At 40.8% G+C, this 23426-nt stretch overlaps 1 protein-coding gene across 2 annotated transcripts in view; it reads right to left on the reverse strand.

Annotated features, from left to right (window-relative positions):
- The window catches only part of IGF2BP3 (insulin like growth factor 2 mRNA binding protein 3), a 112849-nt gene that overhangs the window by 72196 nt on the left and 17227 nt on the right, over window positions 1–23426 (reverse strand). For both annotated transcript variants that reach the window (XM_066318729.1, XM_066318739.1), the window contains one exon: window positions 15495–15543. In XM_066318729.1, coding sequence (XP_066174826.1) covers window positions 15495–15543 — 49 coding nt within the window. The remainder of the gene's footprint in view (window positions 1–15494; window positions 15544–23426) is intronic.

The raw sequence follows: 23426 nt of genomic DNA on the forward strand, positions 1-23426 counted from the left end.
TTAACTTCTTAGACACAAATTGAATGTGATGATATCAATGTCCTGAAACCTAGTATTCAAATGATCCCTCACTTGATTATAGATTTACCATTGCCTGAATGAGAGAAAACTCTCGTGAAAGGAAGTGCGTACCTTTATCTGCCCTAATTAGATGACAAAAGAGAAACACTCTCGAGAAGTATTTCTTTTTCCACATTTTCAAAAGAAAAAGCCACAAAAAACCAAAAAAATCCCACAAAACAAAACACAAAACCCCCAAAAAAACCTTCAAACTCTTAACTTTTACAACTAAGAAGCTTTTGCCATGACCCAAAGAAGTGACAGTGAACTAAGCCAACACGCTGCAGAAGTCAGGGCTTTTTGGGGGCTTCCCCGTGTACACAGATCTCTCTGGCAGAAAAAGTCAGCAGCGCCCGCTCTTATGGTTTAGACACTAGCTTTGTCATCATTCATGGAAAATTTCCCATTGAGACTGAAGGCAACCTTTTTTCTTACTTGCAGAATGGAAATTTCTTCTGTCCCAAATCTGGGGATTGAACTTGATTAGATGTGAGAAGGCAAGAGAGATCATATTTTCTACCACATACGGAGTAGAAAATAGTCAAAGTTCTGCTGGAAAGGCTGTTGATCATTTCTGGTTGTACTTCCTTCCACTAAACTAGAAATCTAAAGAGAAAAACTGCCAAATGCCACTGCACGATGAAGATTTTTCACTTCACTAGTTATAGGGTAGCCTACAACCTGTTTACTCCTCAAAGATGATTTTTTTTTTTTTAGTCAGTACAGTAAACAGCATATTACTTTACTTCCACTCCACCCTTACACACAACCTGTAACACCTGCATCTCTGAAAGGGGCAAATTCTGCTGCAAGTCAGAAGCTCTGTGGTCTTCTCACTTCTGTATTTGATCCAGCGGTGTTCATGTTTATTAAAAATATTTTTAAAGGCCTTAAAAATACGTGCACAACACTGCAGAGTTCCATGTATGTGATCACAGTAGCCAGGTAGAGCATGTGGACACCCTTCCTGGTGCCAAGCACTTCAAGGGATGGGCTTCAGGAGCAGCAGTAGGGATTTCCAACAGACCTGTGCTCTACCACCAAAAACCTGCTGTCCCTCACCCCAGCATAAACACCTCCTGCCTTGCAGAATCCTGAGGTCAGCTCCAAGCAGCTTTGCATCAGCAGCCTGGCATGGCCAGGAACAGATTTTCAAGTTTGCCACCACCCCAGCACAGGAAAGGTCATATGGCCAAACAAACCTGATGAGTTCACTCCTAAACCTCAGGGTCAGGTCTCCCCTGCATTTGTGAGGCTCCCATCAGCTACTAAAACAGCCAATCTCATCGCATCAAAAATGCAAGCAAAAGACAGCATTCTATGTTCTTTGCCAAGCAGAAAGACATCTTAAAAGTTACATGTAGGAGGCAATGCTTTTAATCCCACAAAGCTCAGAAGATATCATCACGCAGAAGAACTAGGAGCAATGCAGAGCAGTCAATGTAATCCAAGGATACTGGAGGCTACAACCATAACACCCCTTACACATTGCAGTCTCAATGGTGAGACTGCATTACTTCACTGTCTAAAGAGCAGAGAAATTAAACATGAACAATGGAACACAAGAGTGGCCACAAAACACGTTGGTTTATGGCAAATTAGTTGGAACTGTTGACACGCATAAGGTCAGAAAATCAAGTATTCCTACTGCAAGAGCTAAATAAGTTGTCTTTGCTTTGCAGAAAGTAACTTTCCATAAGGATGGAGGAGGTGATTGCCTGCAGACTTTAAACAGGAAGGCACAAAGGCCAGTTGCAAGCACATCAATGCCTCATGCATCCCAGGGAAGCTGAAAGACCAGTCTTTGACAAGCTGAAACAAAGCATTGCATAGCTTATATCTATTTTGGAAACAAACCCACACTTCCATGTCGAAGCAGGTTAAGATATTTCATTACTCAGGTGAGGACACCACTTTGAGAGTTCTCCCATTTGTTTTACAAAGGCAGAAGCTACTTTTAGAACAGATGGTGACACAAAACAATCACGAACATGTGTACTTCTATAGGGTCCAGAGGCACCAGCAGACATTGGCTTAGACTAGAAGTTGTCATGTAGTGAAGTGGTGGAAGTCATGGGCACTTGTCTCTAACATTTGTTAGGAACACCTGATTTTTTTTCTTCCTCTCAGCTGCTGAGCTGGCAAAAGTTTATGTTCTCTTCTGATAAATTTTGTAGTCCTTCCACCCTTACCCTAGATCCCACAATGGATTTCACAGCCAGGGAGCTCAGGTATCTGAAGGCTGTTTTTAGTGTGCATACTACAGATGTAAAAAGACATAGCTAAAAGGCTCATAACTTTTATACAGCCATCTACATACACTAAAGGTGTTCAGAGTCCATCACAATTCACAGGAGATGACACAGCTGGGAGAGTCCGAGTCACTGATCTAATCATGAATCCCCTTCTGCACACTCCCACTTCAGTCCCTGACACAAAGCCATGTTTTCAAGTATTCCCATCATTGTTTCTTCTACTACATGTTTGAAAAAAATGGGATGTCACCAGGAACAGATTACCTCCTGGTATGAAACCCAAACCTGCTGATGGATTACAAACATGCTAATTACTGGACATTAGCAAGAGGCTGAAATGAAATGTCAACAAGCAAATCTATAAAGTTGCAGTCACTAAAGTACTTAAGTTGTCCCAGCTTGTGACAGCAACCATTAGGGCTGCAATAACCAATACCCACAAATCATGAAGTTAGGGATAATGACCTGATCCCATACCGCCTGTGAGAATGCTGCAGGTCCACACGAGCCTTGTACCCAAAAAGAAGAACAAAAGAAAACAATTCCTGCAGTTGGGATGTAATACACATCACCTCACTGTAAAATTGCATGGATGGTTCCTGTAAATTTCTATAGATCTGGACAGAAAAGGAGAGATACCAGAAAACAACATGTCAAGAGAAGGAAACAAGTGTTGAGAACGTAGGATGTAAGACTTGCCCAGACCAAAACTTTGCTGAATCTCCACAATGACACTGGCACACGCTAGTGGGCAGCAGATTGATAACCACATCCAAATGGGCAACAGCTACTACATGCAATCCTGAAGGCCACAGGTTTAATTATAAGTCCAGTGCAACAAAGGGCTGAGCAACACCTTCCTAGAAGCCACTAGCACATCATTATAACCCCTCCACTTCAAAGCACATAGTTGAGGTTGGCCTCCTAGCTGCTGCTCACACTGGGTAACAATGAGTTCAGTAAAGGAACTCTGTGAGCAAATAAGTGAAATTGTTGCATGAACAGCTATCTACTACTCACATAACAACAGCCTGATTTTATTACTAAGAGCAACAAAAAAAAAACCCCAGCACCCAATAAAAGGTGTTGATTTGGATTCATTTCTTACACATGCACTCAATCCCCTATTAGGTTTTATAACAAAGCAGCTGTTTGCAAGGATAGTTTTAATCTGTCTTCCCCCTGCAAGTTAATGGTGAGCTACAGTTTTCAGAGTGATTTCCTGTTTGCATTATATTCTAAAAATCCTGCTCATTTGCTTCACTAAAAAGCATGTGCTTGGAAGTGGTTTTGATGGGTTTTAGTCACATCCCCCCTTTCTGATTGCCACAACACTCAATGTCTGAAAATAAGGGAGCTATTTCAAGTTACATTCCCTTCCCTCCCTGCCCACGTGTACTTGGCTAGCAGTTTAGGACACAGGATCAGAGGGAACCTCAGGCTTTAAAATAACACAAAATTAACAGACCTTCACCTCTCTTCCCCCTGCTCAGCAGATTTGGCTCTGTTGGGTTCACCGACATCTTAGAGACCTACCTATTCTTCACGTCCTCATTGCAGGTTTTGAAGGCCTCAGCCCAGCTGCCAGTACTCAAATCCCTGCAGCATGCAGCTCCTGGAGTGAGCACTAGGGATGAAATGGCATTGTGCAGCTGCAGATTGTGTTGGTATCTCTTGCCTTCCCATAAGACTCTGACATTTCACCGTGCTTGACACAACAGCTTCACTGCTTGCCCTCAGTTGTATGTCTCCCTTTTTCTGCAGGAGATTCTGCAGCTGAGCTCCTTTGCTTCCTTTATCCCTCTCATCCAAGAAATAACCCAAGATTTTTCTGTAGCACTGGATGAAAGCAAGTAGGAGCAGCAAAAAAAGGGGACAGGTGGGGCATGAGTCTTGAATGCTCAAGTGCAAGGCTACAACCAAAACAGTGACTGGGGGAGAGCACAGAGGCAATCCAGCAGTGTACTTGTACAAGGAGCAATGAAGTAAAACTGTGTCAGAAGCAGCCCCACAAAAGACTTGTTCATTGGAGAGACAGCCCAAGAGCCAGTTTCTACTTGGCTAGCAAATGAGACAAAAATCCCACATGCCTTAAGCACAACTGTGAGCAGAGATGTGCTGACTACCATTGCATTATAGCATCGATAGGAACTAGCCAGATCCTTGGAAATAATCACATTTTTTTTCCTCCCTCCACAAAAGAGTCAGTTGCATAAAGTTAGGTCAGCATGTGGTACGCATATGCTTCAAATGTAACATTTCCTGGCAACCAGCAACATGCCCAGAGGAGGATCTGCACTACTGATAATGTCAATTTTTGCCTGGCCATCATAAAAAAGAAAAAGTCTGCTAATCTCTTGAGATAGGAGCAAGCCTTATTCCACTTACCAGCTTTCCACTGGTTTTACTGCAGGGCTTTTTTGGTTGGTTGGTGGGTTGGTTGGTGGGTGGGGCTGTTACTTAAAGGAGCAAAGCCTAAGACATACACAGAGGCGTCTGACAGCAGCTACCTTCAGAAAGTGAAACAATAGAAAATGAATCATGCCAGATTTAGTTTCTCAATCCCAAATCAATAAAAATTTCCAAGAATGGACAAAGATAATCAAAGAATGGGAAACAGCTTCCAAAAAGAGCTAAGCAGGTTCTACCTCTTCAGCATGAAAAAGAAAGGGCTGAGGAATAAAGGTCATTAAAACAATAAGGAAAACAGATGTAGAAAAGGGTAACAGAGCTATTTCTATTCACTCTTCCTTCCAATACAGGAGCTGGGAGATAGGTGGAAGCTCAAAGCATGTGAAATGGGACAGTTCTTCCTTCAACATGCCCTAAGACCATGCCACTTCACTGGAGTGTATTGTGGATGTCAGGAGTTTGCATGGTTCAGTAACATGCTTACCAGAAACTCTAGATTAATTTCTCAAACACAAACTCACTGGTGTCAGGTCAGTAGGTTTCTGGGCTGCAAAATGCCAAAAGCCAGTGGAGTGCTCTGGTGAACTAGCACTGTATCCTTGCCCTTATTCCTGAACCCCTCCCAAGGCACAGCAAAGGTGGGTTACATGACTGTACATTAACCTCTCTTTTGACCAGTAATGCTGATTTCATGTTCTTTGTGCACAAACTGAGTAGAGGGGATTAAAAATCATTGAGGCCACATGAAGTTAACATTTTTATATTCCTTTGGCTCCTGTGAACAAGAGTTCTAAGAGTTCTTGTACTGTTGCCTGAGGAACAACTCTTTTATACATTCCCTTCAATTCTTTTTCAATTTATACAGCAGGTAAGTCTGAAGCAACATTCCCTGATAGTGGCCTCTTCTTTCAAGGCAGGTAACTGAAGTTAGTTCAGAACTTCCACAAGAGGAGGACAGTAGTAACTATTTTCTTAATCACACCAATTTTACAACATTTGAAGGACATTTTTGTTTATAAAAGCATGTAGCATTACCAGCAGCTTCATACATGCCAACAGAAAAGTTGTGGATGACTAATTTCTTCAGGAGTTTTTGGGCTGCAATCTCAACACTTCAGCAGAAGACCCAACACCAGTAGGAACCACTGGTTAGTTATTTGACAGAGAGAAACCTAAGTGAGTAAGATTTGGGTATCAGGCAGCATGAACAATTAATCAGGAGACAGTAAATTTCCATGAGAAAGACAAAGAAAAATTTTGTCAATGACTTTGACAGGGATAAGAACATTTTTCTTCTTTAAAAATCATATTACTTTATGGACCAAAAACATACTTTGGGATTTTTGCTATGAAGTTGCAAGCTTCAGAATCTACAATTTTCACCACTTAGGCCTCTGGCACTTTGGGGGTTATGCTACTGGAGTACCAGTGGTAAACAAGCTCATGCGATTACATGTGAAATGAAGCTCTTCCCAGCAGTGTGGTGGTGCTACTTAGTTTCCAGGCTGTCCCACCTAAGGATCGTTTGAACAATGGCTTAATTTATAAGAGTGTTTAAGGAAATTTATCCAGCAATGGCATACAATATCTAAGTTCTATCTGCAGAGATTCAATGCCATTCCCAGGCAGGTTTTCCTGCTATATATCCAGGTGGCAGACTTGCAGAAGTTCCACATCCAGCCTAAGTTCCAGTAATGATGCTGTACTGAATGACATTTGGGCTCAGGCAATGGTACCCTACCTGGCCATTTTCTACTTGGAGAGCAGAAACAAATGTCTGTGAACTGCCAGCAAAGGTCAACAATAATCTGCATTAACAAGAACACAGGCAATGGATGGAGGAAAGTTAATGAATGCTGAGTAAAAGGGGATAAACTATTACATGCAAATAATTCATCCAGTTTTGGGACCTCCAGTACAAGACACCCATGGAGAACTGGAATGAATTCAGTGAATGGCCACCAAGATGACTGGAGACTGGAAGACCTCAACAGTGAGGAAATGCTAAGGAAAATGGGCATGTTGAGCCCAAGAAATGGACAGCTGTGAGGGGAGCATAGCAGCAGCCTGCCCCAGAGGTCACTGAGAAGATAGACTCAAGCTCTTCACAGAGGTGGAGGGTGGGAGAACAATAAACACCAGGCTTATGTTGACACAACTGAAGATGTCCTCACCAGGTATAAGGAAAAAAATTGTCACCAATAGGATAATTAATCCTCAGAACGCATCATCCAGAAAGGTTACATGAACTGCATTTCTAGAGGTATCCTAGATAGGACAAAACCTTAAGCAATGTGCCTTGAATTAATACAGAGTGCTGATCTGAGCAGAAAGGTGGGCTGTAGACATCCTGAGACCCCTTCCAACCTGAATGGTTTTGTAATTCTCAGAACAAACATGTCACAATGCTGGATAAAATGGTTGCATTGTTATTAAAGTGACTCCTTAAGTAGAAATTATAGCTAAGGAGTGCAGCACCTTGACAAAACTGAGTCCTTGCACAAAGGCCTTCACCAACACCTTTCTAGACCTGCAAATAAAAAGTAAGGATTGGTGGCTGATGTGCCAAAAAGTTTTGAACCAAGAAAATTTTGTATGTTTGTTAAGGTTTCTCCAGTTTTGGAGTCACTGTTAGTGACAGGATAAACAAGTAACTATTATTCTAGGCTTGTGAGCAACACATTGTTTTAACAGTGCCAAACAACCCTATGGTGCAATGCCAAAATTCTTGCACACTAACAGCTGTTTTAGGTATTAGAACAATTCTGAAAAGTTAAGAGATTACAGGTTGTGATTTCCTTTATCACAGAAGACTAAAATCCAGTAATGAAAACAGATTTTTTTTTTCTCATTTCAGTCACAGGACAATGGAGCAAATAAGGATGGGGAGAGTTTTTGATCAAACAGTTGCACTGAAACATTTCTTCCTTTTTCTATACCCTTCACTTGGCTATTTCTACCACTGAATTCTGAAAGGGAAGTAAGACACAGGGCTATAAATGCAGTCTCAAAAGACAAATATTATGCACATATTAGCTGGAATGGCCATATTTAACACTTAAAACTCACCATTTTGCTGTGTTTTGACCATTAGAGCCCATCACAGCCAAAAGCAGCTTACAATCTAACACAAACATGTAGACAACTCACTGAATCACAAAGCTGTGTGGCTCAGACAAGGCAACATATTAAAAGTCTCAGGTCCGAGTGGAAACTTTTCTCCACTCCTTGTCCCCTCCACAGCGTCTCACAAACCTTGCCCTGAAGTCGCTGTAACTTACTACTCAGCTTGCTTAAGATCATAGTCAAAAAGCTGAGACACCTCAGTTCAAAACTTGCTCAGCCAAATTTCTTGCCTCTGGCATACAAGTCCTGTGGCTGCCTGAACATCCACCCAACACCACATTTCCTGCAGCACAGCCCAAATCTTCTACTTCCTCTTCTTTTGGCTTAATTACCTGGGACAGCTGGAGTACAAAGAGCAACTTTCACACCTCTGAATTAGGTTAGTCAACCAGCTCTGATCCTGTGAGTATTTTGGTTTCTCTGAAACAGGGTTTTAACACTATGTCTAGTTCCTCTGGTTGGAAGACCACCTTCTTTATCTTCTAGGTGCTTAGTGCAACAGAGCCCTGACCTCACCTCTAATTTCCCCTTACAAGACAAGTTTCCTAGAGAAACCTTTGTGTTAACTAATGCAATGCGACTTTTCTAAGCCTGCAACTATAACAGAAGAACAACCAAATACCTTCATTAGGGACTTCTAGGAAATTAAGTCTTACAGAGGAGCAGATGCTTGATAAAAGTATCACTATCAACTGTTTTTAGTAAGACTCTGATCTAAATGAAAAAATGCTGTAGCCCAAATCTCAAAGAAAATTAACATACTCGATTGGATTTTCCCGTTACCTATAACAATTGTATGACGATTATCAGCAGTGCTGTAACCAACATATTTGTATGAATAAATCAAAGTGAGAAACATGCTTATTGCATATTTATCCAAAGACCTCCACTCCCACATTGTATTTAAACACCTGCAAGTGGTGTTGATTACCTCTCATATACCTGCAAATATCACCCCCTATAATTAAGCCAGGCAATTAAAATCCCAACATAAGCCAGTATGTCATCTGAAGTGCAAAACTGGGTGGCCTGCCATGGTTACTTTTATGTATCAGATTGCCTCACCTGCAGCTAAGCCCAGCCAGATAATGGGAAATATATTCAGAGCAGAAAGAACAGTTCAGAGTGTGTGTCCCAGGTCAGATAACAAAGAAAAGATGATCACACTCTCTTTTCTTTTTTCAGAAGAGGAGCAAAGGCAGCCCCCCATACTCCCCTTGGTATAGATCCGAGCCCAGGAGGAAGCAGTGCCTTTGAGGTTCTGCATTGCCCCAGAAGCTGCTCTGCCCTCTACCCTGTAGTTAGGAACCAAATGAAGCATGTGATCAAGATTCAAATTTTGTTTGGTTTACCTAATTTTTGATAAATCTCTCCAGTTCCTCATTATAGCAGAATTAATTGGGGGAAGGAAGGGAATCTCCCTTCCAAAGGCTTTTGATACTATCCCCTACAACAAACTCCTAAGGCAAACAGTGACAACGGTATAACAGCAGGTGAGAAGCTGACCTTGATCCCTGTCAGGTAACATTGTCATTACCAGCTTACTGCCAAACCAAAAGGCTCAGGTTCACAGGGTTTGCAGGGACTATATCATCTAGTGTTGTATCAGGTTTCTGTTCACTAAATTTGAAGATGGCACAAACCTGAAATGGAATGACAATATACCTGGAGACAAGAGCTCAAAGCAGTCCTAAACTACGGAAATTACTCTGGAGAAGCCTCATGGGACATTCACAACAATCAATAGCCTAGAAATAAGAGTCTTGAGAAGAGATTGAAAGAACTTAAACTCCCTCCTTAACCCTCTCAAAGCACCATAGGTCTTCCAATATGTAAAAGTCTGCAGCAGAGAGCAGAATAACCTGTTCTTCATTCACCTGCTGAATAGGACAAGTAGTAATTGACAAGAAATACAGCTTAGTGCCTGATGTAACACACTGTTTTCCGTTTCCTTCCAGATCCCTACCAGAGATTGCCAGACCTAGCAGCAGCAGCAGATTTGTGCATGCTTAGCCTTCTGCTAACATTTCTACAGCTAAACATTATTTTTATAGTATTACATTAGGTTAGGATTCTTGGAGGAAGCTTGAGGTGAGAGACCATATTTCAATATATCTAACACATCTGTTGAGTCACCTTACTTCTAGAATTGTTTTCCTTGTACTTACAGCTCATTCCTGCATCCCCTCTTTACGTCTTGGTTTTATGAGAAATATCTACTTTGTATAATTGTAACTTATTCTTCATTGCTGTAGTTTCATTGGTTTTCTTTTCCTAAAACCCACAAGATCCCCACATGTCCTCTTCATATCCTTGGTATTCTAAAATGGGCTGCATCTTAAGCAGGTACCATTCATCAAGATTAGTTTTTACACTGCATCTCTGAAGAACCAACAATCCACCCCACAGAGCTTAGCTGCTTTATTCTTATCAGCAATACAAGCTCCTACAAATCCTCAGGACAGCTACTCAGTGCACTATAAGACTTACAAACCTTTGTCCAGTGAGAATCAGTATTTTAATGATACTGAAAGTTGTCTTACAAAATATGCCCATAGGTTTGAGCCATCTCCACCTTCCTTGCACTGTCAAATCTCAGTGTGGAACCCGCACTCACTTTGCAGCTCTAGAAATCCTTTTCCATTACTACTTCTGCTTGGGAAATCTGAAACATTGGAGGTCTCAACGTAGCTATGAGACTTCATTTCCATAAAAAAGTGAGGAAAAGCAAACTCTGTTTAGTAACATTCTTTTCCCTTCAGAAGAGCTAAATTAGACCTTCCTTCCCACACATTTCTGTCCCCGAAAGCAACCTGCAAGTCTCACAGCAAAGCTAGGAATACACATTCACAGCATTTTTCTTGCTTTCTTTGCTCACTCAACAGGTTCACACTTCACAGGCTCGGCTTTTAGTCTACCTTTTTTGTTACCAAGTTCATCAACACTATCTGTTTATCTGCTCCATCCAAACCGATAAGGAAATAAGCCCACAGAAGATAAGTGGGAACTCTTCAACAGCTACCTTCCTGCTGAGCCAGCAAGTGCCATTTCTGGCACCATCTGTGTCCTGAAAGTCTGTTCTCTAGTGTTTTATTCACTAAATATGAAAAAAAAATATTTGGAAAGAAAATCTCTTGAAGCATCTTCTACACCCGTAGATGCTAGTTTTAAAATGTTTTAAAAGAAAGAAATAAAAGAGGTTGGCATTGCACGGTTCCTTCTCAGAATTTTACTCGAATCCCCATTGTGTTACACCAGAAACAAACTCTAGGTACTTCATTTTTAAATCACCATACCTGGATCTCCTTCCACAGGGCCTGTAATTTTGTCTTGCAAATACACCTCCAGTACTGAATACACACAAGCTGAGAGACAGAATACTTGCCATTACAAATTAGGAGTTAAATCAGTGTGCTACAGACTGCAGTTCAGGAAAGAAGAGATATATTTACTTTTCTGCAGCTACCACAGAGCCAGGGTACTTGTTTCCAATGAGTGAGAGATGAGACTAGTATATGTGGAGAATGGGAAACAAGTGTGCTCCAAATCCTTCACTAGTCATGATTCTTAGCATCAGTCTGGGCTTTGTATTTCAAGAGTGAGGACAGAAAAGGGGAAGAGCACTAACACTACATACTACACTACTACTACTCACATACTATCACTAAAAATGATGCACTGAGAGTTTGCTTCACAAAATAGACTTTCTAACAAGATGAAATGATACATTTAAACAATAAAATCTGATCGTGTAGGAGTTCTCAAAATTACAAATAATGAAAACAATAACCTCTATAGGCAAATTATGTATAAGCAGCAGAAAAGAAAGATCATGCATGAGAAGTCAGGATACTTCTATGGAAATTGTCACTGATCCAGAATCCTCAAACACTACTCCAGTGAAGGAGTAGGGGCAAGATAGAAGTGACCTCATGGATGAGTAGAAAGCATGATCCTGGCTAATTCTCTACCAGCCCAGACTCCAGATGCAGTCTGAGGCAACTTCTAAATTTTCTTAGTTCATACAGAGATGCTGCCTTCCCTCCACCTCCAGTTTCTCCTAGCTGGGCAAGGAGCACAACGGTACCCAACCCACGCATACAGAAACCTTCAGAACTTTGCCAAAAATCTTGTGAAGTTCAAATTAATTACCAGACAGGTTTTATACAAACTTAACCTTGAATGCCTTGGAATAAATTAGAATTTTATGGTTTACAGCTGCACTTTTCAAGTGAGCTCTTCAGGATAGCAACCTTACTGTTTTGTTTCAAAGTAATAACTCAGCAGATTGTAGCGGTTCATTATCTGCCTTTTTCTCCACCACTTAGCTCTGAATATGGTCTAAAAGGGTTATCTTCCCTCTTTTGCTTATGCCATGATGGTCTGATAAGTGCATAGTGAGGTCTTAGCACAGAGGAAACAGCTACAAGCCCAATTGCTGTGACTCGTTTTAAGAGCCAATATTTAAATCTATAATGTCAGCCTATGTGAAGGAGAACACTAGTTGGAATATTTTTGTCAAAAGGGGCAACCAGAAAAGCAAACAGTTACTCTGAATTTCTGTACTTGGTTACTGAAGAATCTTGCTAATAAATGCCTGTTACTCTGTGGCCATTTGTACCTACCGTTCCCCAGTCTATACGGAATAACTGTGGCCCACGTTTTCAGGACACCCAGTTATGTCCAAAGGGAAGTTAAAATTTCCTTATGACTAAATTTCAATGTTTTCTCTCTCCTCTTCTATGAAAGGCACTAGATTTTCCTAAATAGACATTCATATCTCTTTAAAAAGATAAGAGGGTACACCAGTGGAACTGTTTCTATGTTTTCACCAGAAACAAATTTACTCCAGCATTCCACAAATCTCAAAATCCAGATTCTACACATGTGGAGAACAAAGGACCTGTATCAACAGTGGGGCACCTTCCTCAGGTAATGGATCTCAAAACATTCACAATTCAAATTAACTCTCAATATTGCCTGAAACTTTTTCTGGTTTTGAAAACCAGGAGGCCAAACTCACCTGTGGTGCTCAGAAGTGACAGCTATTACCAAACCCTGCTGCAGATGTGCTGTATTTGAGAACATTATGGATGCCTTCTTTATAAGAGGGCCCTGTGGGTGTTTTGTTGTAAGCCAAGGGCCATCTCTGTGCAGAGACGCTCTCTGGGTCCCAGTCCCACGTGGCCCAAGGCATACAGGTACCACTGTGTGACAGCCTGGCAACAAGAACAGCTGTGAAGCACTAGAGGCAAGCACACTGACTTCTAGAGACGCTCCCACTGGCTTTATAAAAAGCTTGTTTTAATAAAGAAAAAAAAATACAAAAGTTTCTACAGCTTTTGCAAAGAACAGCACTCTAACCCTCCTAATATTGGCTATACCAGGGAAAAACGGTTCACAAGGACATTAATCTGCTGTTCTTTTCACATATCCTGTGTCACAGTGAAAGGAAAAGTGTTGCAGAGCACAAAGTGTGTTTTGTATTTCAATGTGGAACATCCATGAGGGCTGGTAGACCAACTAACCTGTAGACCTCTTTCATCAGTCATTTTGGTCTGGTTTTAAGGATTTCACACCTATTAGAAGTCAGTCTTGATTCAAGCAATTAACAAAGGGGTGATGAGGCAAGCAAATTGGCACAGTGGGACTATAAGACACAATCTAAGTAAAATCACTGCAGCTGCTACACGTGCACACTCACCATCCGCTCAGAAAATACTCTGCAAGAGCATTGCTTCAATGTAAATCCATCTCTCAATGTATACATTTCTACTCTCCTCACTAAAAAAGAGTTTCTTTTGTTTCTTTCTTCTTCTTTCTTTCAAAAACCTTCTTAGAGAGTTCAAAGGAAATTTTTTCAAGGATTATAACACCAAAAAACGCTATCAGAACCCAAGGTAAACTGACATAAGACAATTCCCTGAAGAATTTAATCACCAGTTGCTGTACTTTATCAGCACTGTTTTAAGGACATACAAAGCTCACCTGCTTAGGTGCAGAAGTGCCAGACTACCAGCACTTACAAAGAACAGCTTTAGGAAGTTAGTGGAAAAACTATGCTTGGTAGGCAACCCTGATGTTGCAAGAGAATGCAAAAAAAGTATTGTAGAAATTTTGGGGTCTATAAATTTTGTGCTCAAAGGGTCAGGTCTGTAAAAGTAGCTTGAGGACACACAGGCAAGGCTGAAATTATTTTAATAGGGACCATTTTAACTCTTCCTTGGGAAGACAAAGTGTTTTTAAAAAGATGGGAAGAGAAAACATCTGAGACCAGATGTCATCACAGAAATTGCAACAGTGGAGAAGAAGGATCATTTAAAAGAAAGCAGAAGAGAAACAAACTAGATACCTGTAATATATAAGCAGTATTAGCTACAGGTGTAAGGATTCATGACTAGGGAAAAGTATTTCTGAGTACTCTGCTCAACAGCATTTCTGTTAAACATCTGTTTATTCAAATCTCTGAGTTGTATTCCTCTGCTCTGATACTTACTATTCTTACACAAAATCCTCATAGGAATTTTGTACCAAAAAATAAGTTTATCTTCAAATTAGTCAGCCTCAACCAGTTCTATTACTATGCTTCTCAGAAGCCTGACATAAAAAAAAAGCAGTTATGAAACTGAAATAAGAGATGTCAAGTGGATACTGTTGAGCTGAGGGGTATGCAAGGCTTGGGAAGTGCAGAGGAAAAGCTGACATGGGCAGCAGGCACCAGAAAGGCAGGCTGGAGCAATGAGAGGTGGTGTGATACCTCACAAGGACCCTGTGGTTAACAGCCTTGATTCAACAGACCAATGCCTCCATTTTCCTTCAAAGCTGGGAGGCAATCAGGCAGTGCAAACAAAGAAGTAGCTACAGATGGAAAGTCAGATGAAGGGGCAGACCAAACCTGCTGGAGAACAATGCTACTGGAACTTTATCCCCAAACCCACCACCCTCTAAATTCCCTCAGGCAAGAGGAGGAGTTACCACTAATGAAAAACCTTTTTAAACATATACAAGGCAGAAAAACAGTAAAGAAAACAGATCTATCTGTTCTCACAGTTTGCCATCTACTACAAAAATTAGAACACTATTTCTGGAGTGTAAACAGCAAGTATGTATTGTACTGGTGAGAGCCAATAACCAGAATACTGTGAACGAAAAATTTGCCATAATGCCACCAATACAGAGGAGCAAGAAAAACAAAGAAGAGCCCCAAAAAACCCCATCACCCACACCAAAAAAAAATAAAGGACCAGAACTAATTTTCTGCTTCTGTAAAGGTTTCTGACCAAGTATTTAAATAAGAACTTTTATTAAGTTTGCTGAACTCATACACCACACATCACCAAGGTCCAAAATGGACGAGCTATCAGTCAAAGAGAGTGACTGCATCAGGAAGTCAGCATTCACCAAGGAATCCATTTCAACATTTTTTATGGTTAACTTGGAAAACAGAAATGAAGGCAGTTATCTGAATTGCTTAGAAGGCTCTATTGTTCCCTCTTCCAAAGGATTTTTCCCCAGAACAGAATGGGTGGTGTGTGCAAAGCAAGTGAAAGGTGGGGGAAGGGGGAAAGTCCTGTGGATAAAGAGAGAAACAGAAACATAGTTTTTAAGTAAAGATATAATTTTTTTAAAGTAACTTCCTACCTCCCACTGCAAGTGAGGCGGGATATTCCTGATCTGAAGCTTCCGACTCCTGCAGATAAATTAAAGAAAATAGTTTTTAAAAAAATAACCCAGAGAAAACATTATTGCAAGATAGACTATACATAGCAGTGTCATACATTTAAGCATCTGTCATACTAAAAGGGGCAAAACCAAATACAGAATTCAAAAAACCAACAGATCGCCGAGGGGGGAATGTCAGGTCAAAACCATTTCAAGTCCAAAGAACTGTTACAGAAATACTCGTTACACATTTGACAGCTGTTACATTTCATGAAGCCTCCACTTTTCTTGAAGAGTATTTCTATTTTAGCTTTAAGGCCTTCAGTGTTTAATTCTCTGTTATAAATGGGTGTGATAGTCCCATGTATTTGTACTGAGTTCTCCTTCACATATTTTAAGAGTTTTGTTGTTGTTATTTTGGTTTTTTCAGTTCATTAAGATGATAAATTCCTTTAAGGTAAGGAACATAAATTTGAATAAATACATTTGGTTTAATAATAAGTTTTCATTAATCTAATGATGGACTATTTTCTAATATTTACACGACTAACATTCTTCATTCTTTATTGGGAGGAGAGGGTAAGAACCACTAAATTCATTGTATTTTCGCCCCAAATTTACATCAGTTTTCACTTATCTAGTAAACAAAACATTCACTTTGAAGTGCTACTGCAAAGCCTGGCAGTGTGCTGGCTGCCTTCACAGCCAAGTCCTTTGTCTCCTCCCTTCCCCCAAAGTGAGAGAACAAATAAATGCCAGAGATGCCACAAACCCCTTGGGATTTACAAGAATGTGTAGATTAACACAGTTTCGGCTAGGCTCAGGTATGTTGAGCTAGTAGGGTCAGCCTGACCATCCTGGGGGGCTCTGGGGAAGGGAGAGGGGACAAGAGAGTGGTTGAGGCTTGGAAGGTCTCAACTGCATTTTGGTACACCAAAGCAGCTAAAGTGTCTTGTGTTCAAATGCTTCGTTCTACCTCGCATCTTAATTGCTCAATAATGGCCTCTTTCAGAAAAAAAATGCTTAACATTTTAAGGACTTTTTATAACAGTTAAATTTATACAAGCCAGTGAAGTCTTGAAGCAAAACAAGTTTTAGAGATGTTCCTGTCTAGCAATAAAATCAAAAGCTTTCCTTTTCGCCCCCAAATCCTTTTAAAATACACTCCTTTCCCTAACACCACCACCTACCCAGGCCTGCAGTGAGTGTTTTACATCTTGAAATGCTTTTTCCAGCAGGCTTTGTTCAGGGCACAAGCACAGGTTACAGCACAAAGCCACCTTGCCCAAACTGCTCCTCATGTGGAGGAGTCACCCCCAACACTCCAGCGACCATGACATCAAGCAACAAACGTGATTTGGCCACAAAATAGAAACAGGTCTTAGTTTTGTAGCATTTCTCAGCTGTTTTCACTCCCTCTCAAGCAAGTAGGAGCAGATTTCAGCATTTGATCATATAAATAGGCAGGGAAGGGAGAACGAAAACCCAAACCGCACAACCTAGTTAAGGTTTCGTTTTCAATAAAACAGGGAAAGTCAGGAGCTCTTTCGCTGTAATAGGGAGGGCAGAAAATGTCCTTGAAGGCTGCAAAGTTTTCCTTAGACTGTCATCTCACCTAGTGATGCTGCTGCAAAACAGTCACCCTAAAATAGTGATATACTGCTCTGAGACACCAAAATAATCTCACACAGCAACCTGAAACTTAGAAGCTGGGTCCTGAAGTAGAACATAAAAAGGGATGTTCATTCATTATTAAAAATACTGGGATTTTTTCATACAGCAAAACCCCAAACCACAAAATTGGCAGCCAATACACTATTCAATGAGCTTCAAATTGTGTTGTGCCATTACCCTCTCACACTTGTAGATTCAAATTAAAATTCACGAGTTTCATAGCAAGGAGTGCCACTCACAGAAGGATCCAAGCCCAACATCCCTGCCTCCATAGCAACAGTAGGTCTCACCCCAGCCCCACACCCAAGTTTGGCCACCAGTGCTCACACTGAGCAGGGAATATCCACTGATGAGAAGGGGGGGGGTGAAGGAAAAGTCCCTTCTAGAAACACTTATACAAGTTTCACAAAACTACCACCTCACATTTAATTTCAGAAGAAAAACCTACACATCTCTACTGCTCAACACCCAAAAGATGAACCAAAAAAAACCCAATCTGTGCTTTTAATCATCTAATGCTGAGGACTAGCACAAGGTTTGTAGTTAGGTTTTTCCCTTCCCTTTATGACTTCAAGGGACTAAAAAAGTTTGATACAATTTAAAACTTTAGCCAGCCAACATTTGTAGCACAGAAGTGACTTAAACCTCCTGAAAAGGAGGAAGAAAGGAGGTGAGCAAGGAAGAAATGCCACCTTAAAATTACTAATTCCCCTGCCACATTCATAAACAGCAAAAGAAAAAGGCAAGCTAAGTACAAAACAGGTACGGTCCTGTTGTGCACCTCAATTTATGGCAATAGTGAGACACCTATTGTACAAAACTGAAAGGTCACTTCAAAAGAACAAGAATAGCTATAAACACACCATTTAATTTGGAACTATTGGTACCTTCATCAGCTTCTTGGCTGCAAGTAATTTTAGCTTGTCACCTAGTGCATAAGTTTGAAGTTTGGTGTTAACTGATACATGAAAAAAAAAAAATGTTTGCATTGTTTCTGTATACCAATTATCCACAAGGAAAAAGTATAATTGGCTAAAGCTTTGAATGGCCAAGAGAGGAATCACACAGAAACAGCACAAGAGATCATGGACACATCTGAGACTTTATCATTTCATTAGCTATTAGTCCTAATATACTCGTTAAGAATGCCTAAAAGGACACAAAGCTTGAACCTTTTTCCCCTTTCTACATGCAGGAAGGATAGCTAGAGATAGAAGGATAGCTAGAGATGACCTAGTTGCTTTTGTGTCTGCGGGAGCAGAAGGAGCAGGGAGCAGACAGGGAGCGACCATCTCCCACGTGCTGCCGGAGGCTGCGGACGCGGCTCCTGCCCGGGGATCGCTCCTCCCGCCGGCTCCGCTCGCCGCACGAGGGAATTCCGCAGGCACTCTCTCTCTCTACCGCGTGCGTGCGAGCCCGCAGAAAACTGGCTCTCAAACTCCTCCAGAAAAATCCCAAACCGAACGCCAAAGTGCAGTAAGGGACAAAGCTGGGTCCTGACTGAATCGAACAGAGCAGCGACAGCTTCCACGAGGATGCGTTCTGACTTCAGCGAGCGCGCTTTTGCACGGGGTCGAAACTCCACACAAAAGGTGGGGAAAGGAAAGAGAAAAGTATAGAGTATCTTCCTGGAAATATACTCCCATCTCAGGCAGTTGGCTCTTTCAGGATGCTTTCCATCTTCCTCATGACCCTGTTTTCTTCAGCAAAGCAGAAATATGCAAAGATCCTATAGTTTTTTTATCCCAAGCGGCAGAACCCCACAGAGGGTTTTGTTATGTCCTGCTTTGAAATAATCTCAAGTTTTGTTACTTTATTACTATTTGCACTCACACAAAGTGGATAAAACAAGAAAAAAAATCCTTTTTCATCCCATGTAGGTATTTTATTACAGTAGTTTCATTTAATATTTTGCCCATCTAGCATCAAATCCTTAGTAAAACACTCCCAGCACCTCTCATCAATGTGACTCACGTAAGCCTTGTGTATGCGCTTTTTTTCAGTTTAAGCAGATTTCTTAGTTCACTTCTCCCATCCTAAATAGGCATTTCTAATAGATATCAACTGAAAAAAAAAAAAAAAAGTCTGGGCAAATGATGTTTGTGCTCTGTATCATACTAAGGAAAGCTACTTATGTTCACAGCCTGTGAACAGGTATTCCCACTCATTTCTCTTCTTCAAAGATACCCAACAAAAAGTGGTTTGGGCCAGAAGAAAAGAGACTTCTCTGGTGCCTGTACAAGGTTAGTCCATAAGCAATTGTTTGGCAACAATTTACTTTTCTTAAGAGGAACTACACACATCCTGGCTCTTCTTTTTTTCAGGTACTACCCAGGTAACAGGATTAAGTTACTTTAAGCCACTGCTGATGACCATATGCCAACATATTAATTTTAGGGATGTTGAGACCCAGAGCCTTGTATTTGGGGCACAAATATATATCTCTGTCACACTGAAAGCAAGTAAACCAAGCAGCCACCATTGTGCCCCTTCACCAGGCAAGCAGCATATTTGTGCTACATGTGCATGCAGAGACAGAAAGGGCAAAGTACCATAAAGATGGATAATTTACTAAAAGCCATTTTAGTGATCTCTGAAGGGGTAAACTCTTAAATCAATACACAGAAAAAACATGCACAGGGCCACCCAGTGCTCCCAACCCACAAGATTCCTCCACACATAGGAAACAGTACTAAACATGTCTTAAGATAAAGGTGGTGGGAGAAAGAAAATGCTGAAATTGTGGCTTTTCTTCTTCATTTCTTTTATGTATACCCTTTCATTCTCTCTCTGCCCTCAATATATACATTAGGATTTTTTTCCTTCAATATATCAAGTTCCCCTTTAGTTAGAGGGGTGTCAAAAATGCCTATTTTTGCATCACTATATTAAGTCTCACTATACGCTTTCACTAATACGATCTCACTAATACTCTATGCTTTATATGACACTTAGCAAAGACAAATCACATCACATTGCACCTCCTCTTAGGGGAAAATAATTTTAAATAAGAGGAGATAGACAATTATAAAGCAAAGAACCATAAAGTATCATGCTTTTGCTCACAGTCGCAATTTTTTTATCTCATGGATATGTCAAAATTTTCCTGTTTCAGAGCGGGAAAAAAATGCAAGTATCAAAGTGGGTGCACTTCCAGACAATTGTACCTGCACTCTTACCAAGACCCTTCTCACCATCCTCCCTCCCCACCCCCAAGACATGCTGCCTCCTACTCCTTAATTCCCGTTTCTCAACAATAACCCCCCTTAACAGTCTCTCATTTCAGCAGCCACATGAACTACACACAACATTAATGCCTTAAACCCACAGAGCACAAACGTACTCCTTTTAAACAAGAGCCTATGGAAAAAGACTTAAACATGTTTGAAAGGAGATCAAGTGAACGTCTACAATGTTAGTCCATTCAACTATTTGAACTCAATACCTATGGGATAGAAAGCAAATGGTCTACACCTTTCCCACTCTTAAGAACATGCAAAGAGCAAACGCTTGTTCATTTCTAGGGCTGTACTGCCATGCTGGTTACCTGGAAAAAGCCTTGGCACACCACACCAAGGTGCAGGGTATGCCAATACTGGTGCCCCCCAGCCCTGCCTCCCAGCTTCTGTTGCCCCAGCTGTGACAACAGCTACACGTGGTGCCACCACAAACCCACCACCAAAACAACCCTTCTTCTCCCTGAGCTCCAAAGAGTAACACCAAGACAAAAATTGTCAGTTCTCAGGCTTACTTCATGACAACCCAAACTGAACATAGACAGCTGGAGATGAAATGTTAAAAAAAAATAAAAAGCACACCACACAGCAAAAAAACCTTCTATGGAGTGTGGGTAATGCCACACGGTAAGAAATGAGTTCTGTATGAAAAAGTCCTGACAGGAAGAGCCATAGGAACAAAGTTAGCAACTCTTACAGCCAAATGGAAAACTGCTGGTAATCAACTGAATTTAGAGGGGAAGGGAAAGAGGTGTCTTATTGTTTACTCTGCAGCCAGCAAAATAAAAACAGGCAAGGAAAATCCCACACAAAAGCTACCCCCACACAGAGTTCATTAGTTTCTCCCCCTCGGATTGCTTCAAGTAGCTGATACTTGGGCACAACAGAGTGAATCAGTGTTTTTAATGCTCTTCTAGTGGGAAGAAAGAAAAAAAAAGAAGCCAAGTTTACAGGACAAAATAAATAATCCTTAGCTCGCAATTCAGATCAGCGTGGTTGGAGGAAAAAGCAGTAGTTTTCTAGTTGCAGGGTGAGGGAGGGGGAATTGTCATTATTTTCTTCATGGTAAATGTAGGTAACGATACAGGCTGAGCCACTGGAGTGGCTTGTCCTGCAAGAGGTTCTGCAGCCTGTGCCCGCCCCCCTCTTCACGCTGAAATTTCATGGGCTTAAGCAATCTTTTCACTCTGAATTGTTCATATTTGATTCCTAGAAGTACCTCACAAACAGCAGTCAGTCCATTCAAATAAAGCTTATTGAATGGACATTCTAAGCCATTCTTTTCTATAAAATTTTGGATGCATATACTCATGCAATTATAGATGCTCGATGTGCTCTACCCTAAAAAGTAGTTCTGATAAATACAAAACCAAAGGGTCTCACTTCCTGCCTAAAATGAAGGTATTCTGAACTTCTTTCAAAAATAAACTCAGTTCACTGACAGAGGTGTTTCTATCACTTACATTAAAAGATATTTAATTTCTAGTATATATTACAAGGCACGCTGATGACATAGTTACTCCATTTTTACAAATCAAGCCATTAGCTTGTGAAACAGCTCATCTTGAACTAGCAGGAGAAAGGAGAAGGATTTATAATACTGACTAGTTAGGAAACATCACCACTTTTTATTTCTACACACTGATCTGGTCAGCACAATACTCATAGAGGAAATGTTATTGCTCCAATTTCAGACCCAATTCTGCAATTCAAGCAGACAAAACTTGGCTAAGCCACAGGCAAACTGCAGCAATACTTCTCTTTGTGTTGACTCATTTAATCCCAGACCCAGATTTAAAAGCAGTCTGTACTACCACTCAGAATAAGGATTTTCCATAAAATTTAGACAAAGAAAATTTTTCCTCAAAGCTCATGCAAGGCACAATAGTTGGCTCCCAACTACACTTTTCCCCCTTTCATCTTGCACACACAACCCAGCAAAGCAGTCTCTTTGGAGAGGTGCATTATCTCGGCATTCAGAGTGAAAATTCCGAGTGAGGTTGGATTACCTCACAGACCCCTCTGTGCTGATGATCGTATTTCCGACCACTGCCTGCAAAGCTGGGGGTTTGCTCCCTGCCTCTCCCTGGGGCCAGCCCAGCCCTGCACCCAAAGCTGCACTCTCCTTGCAGGACTGACTCCAACACCCTGCCAGAACCTGCACCCTTGTGAACAGACTGATAGCTCAACAAGTAGAGCCAGGAGATTTATATGGGCACGTCAAGAGTCACATCGTGCAAAAACAGGCAAATCAAGCAGCATAAGCCCAGCTGTAGTCCTTGTGTTTATGTGGATAACCTGGATAGTAGGCTCTCTCACCTGTTATCATTTGCTTTAGGATTTTAGCCCGACAATTCTGCATGTCACTAATTAGACTAAAAGCTTATATACATTATTTGTGAATTCCCTTGAGTGGGCCATAAAGGCATTTTATGAAAATTCTGCCATTACCATATTAATGTTGAATTTCTCATTTAGAAAACTTCCATTTTTCAGGTGGTGTTAATAGAAAAGGTTGTTAAGATTTTTTTTTTTTTAATAAAGAATTAAACACTGCTTTAAATCTATTGGGAAGTTTTAGTGTCCTTTAGAAAAATGGGCCTATTTTTGTGGCTTATGAAATTTATGGTTGGGTTGGTTTTATCTTTAATTCCTCCCCTCTTTTTGGGGTGGGGACGTATGTTGTTTTTTCTAAATGCCACATTTTCTCTTTCTCTCCTCCTCTGAGCATGGGGTCTATAGTCCTTAAACAACTGTACTATGGAGCTGAATTTGTTGACCAAACTCTTTCAAGCTATGGTCACTTGTCATTTATTCTCACCACACAACTAACTTGCAACTAACTGGGATATGGATAAAAGCAAAAACACTCATGAGGTGCATGAAAGATTGAAAATAGACACCTTTAAAAGCAAAAGGACTTCTAAGCATGCAAAAATACTTTGTTTAGTTAATATCCTTAATGGGACACAGCACTCTGCTTTTATCTTTCTTCTCCCCA

This window comes from Sylvia atricapilla, chromosome 1, assembly GCF_009819655.1.
Source record: "Sylvia atricapilla isolate bSylAtr1 chromosome 1, bSylAtr1.pri, whole genome shotgun sequence".
Lineage (NCBI taxonomy): Eukaryota > Metazoa > Chordata > Aves > Passeriformes > Sylviidae > Sylvia > Sylvia atricapilla.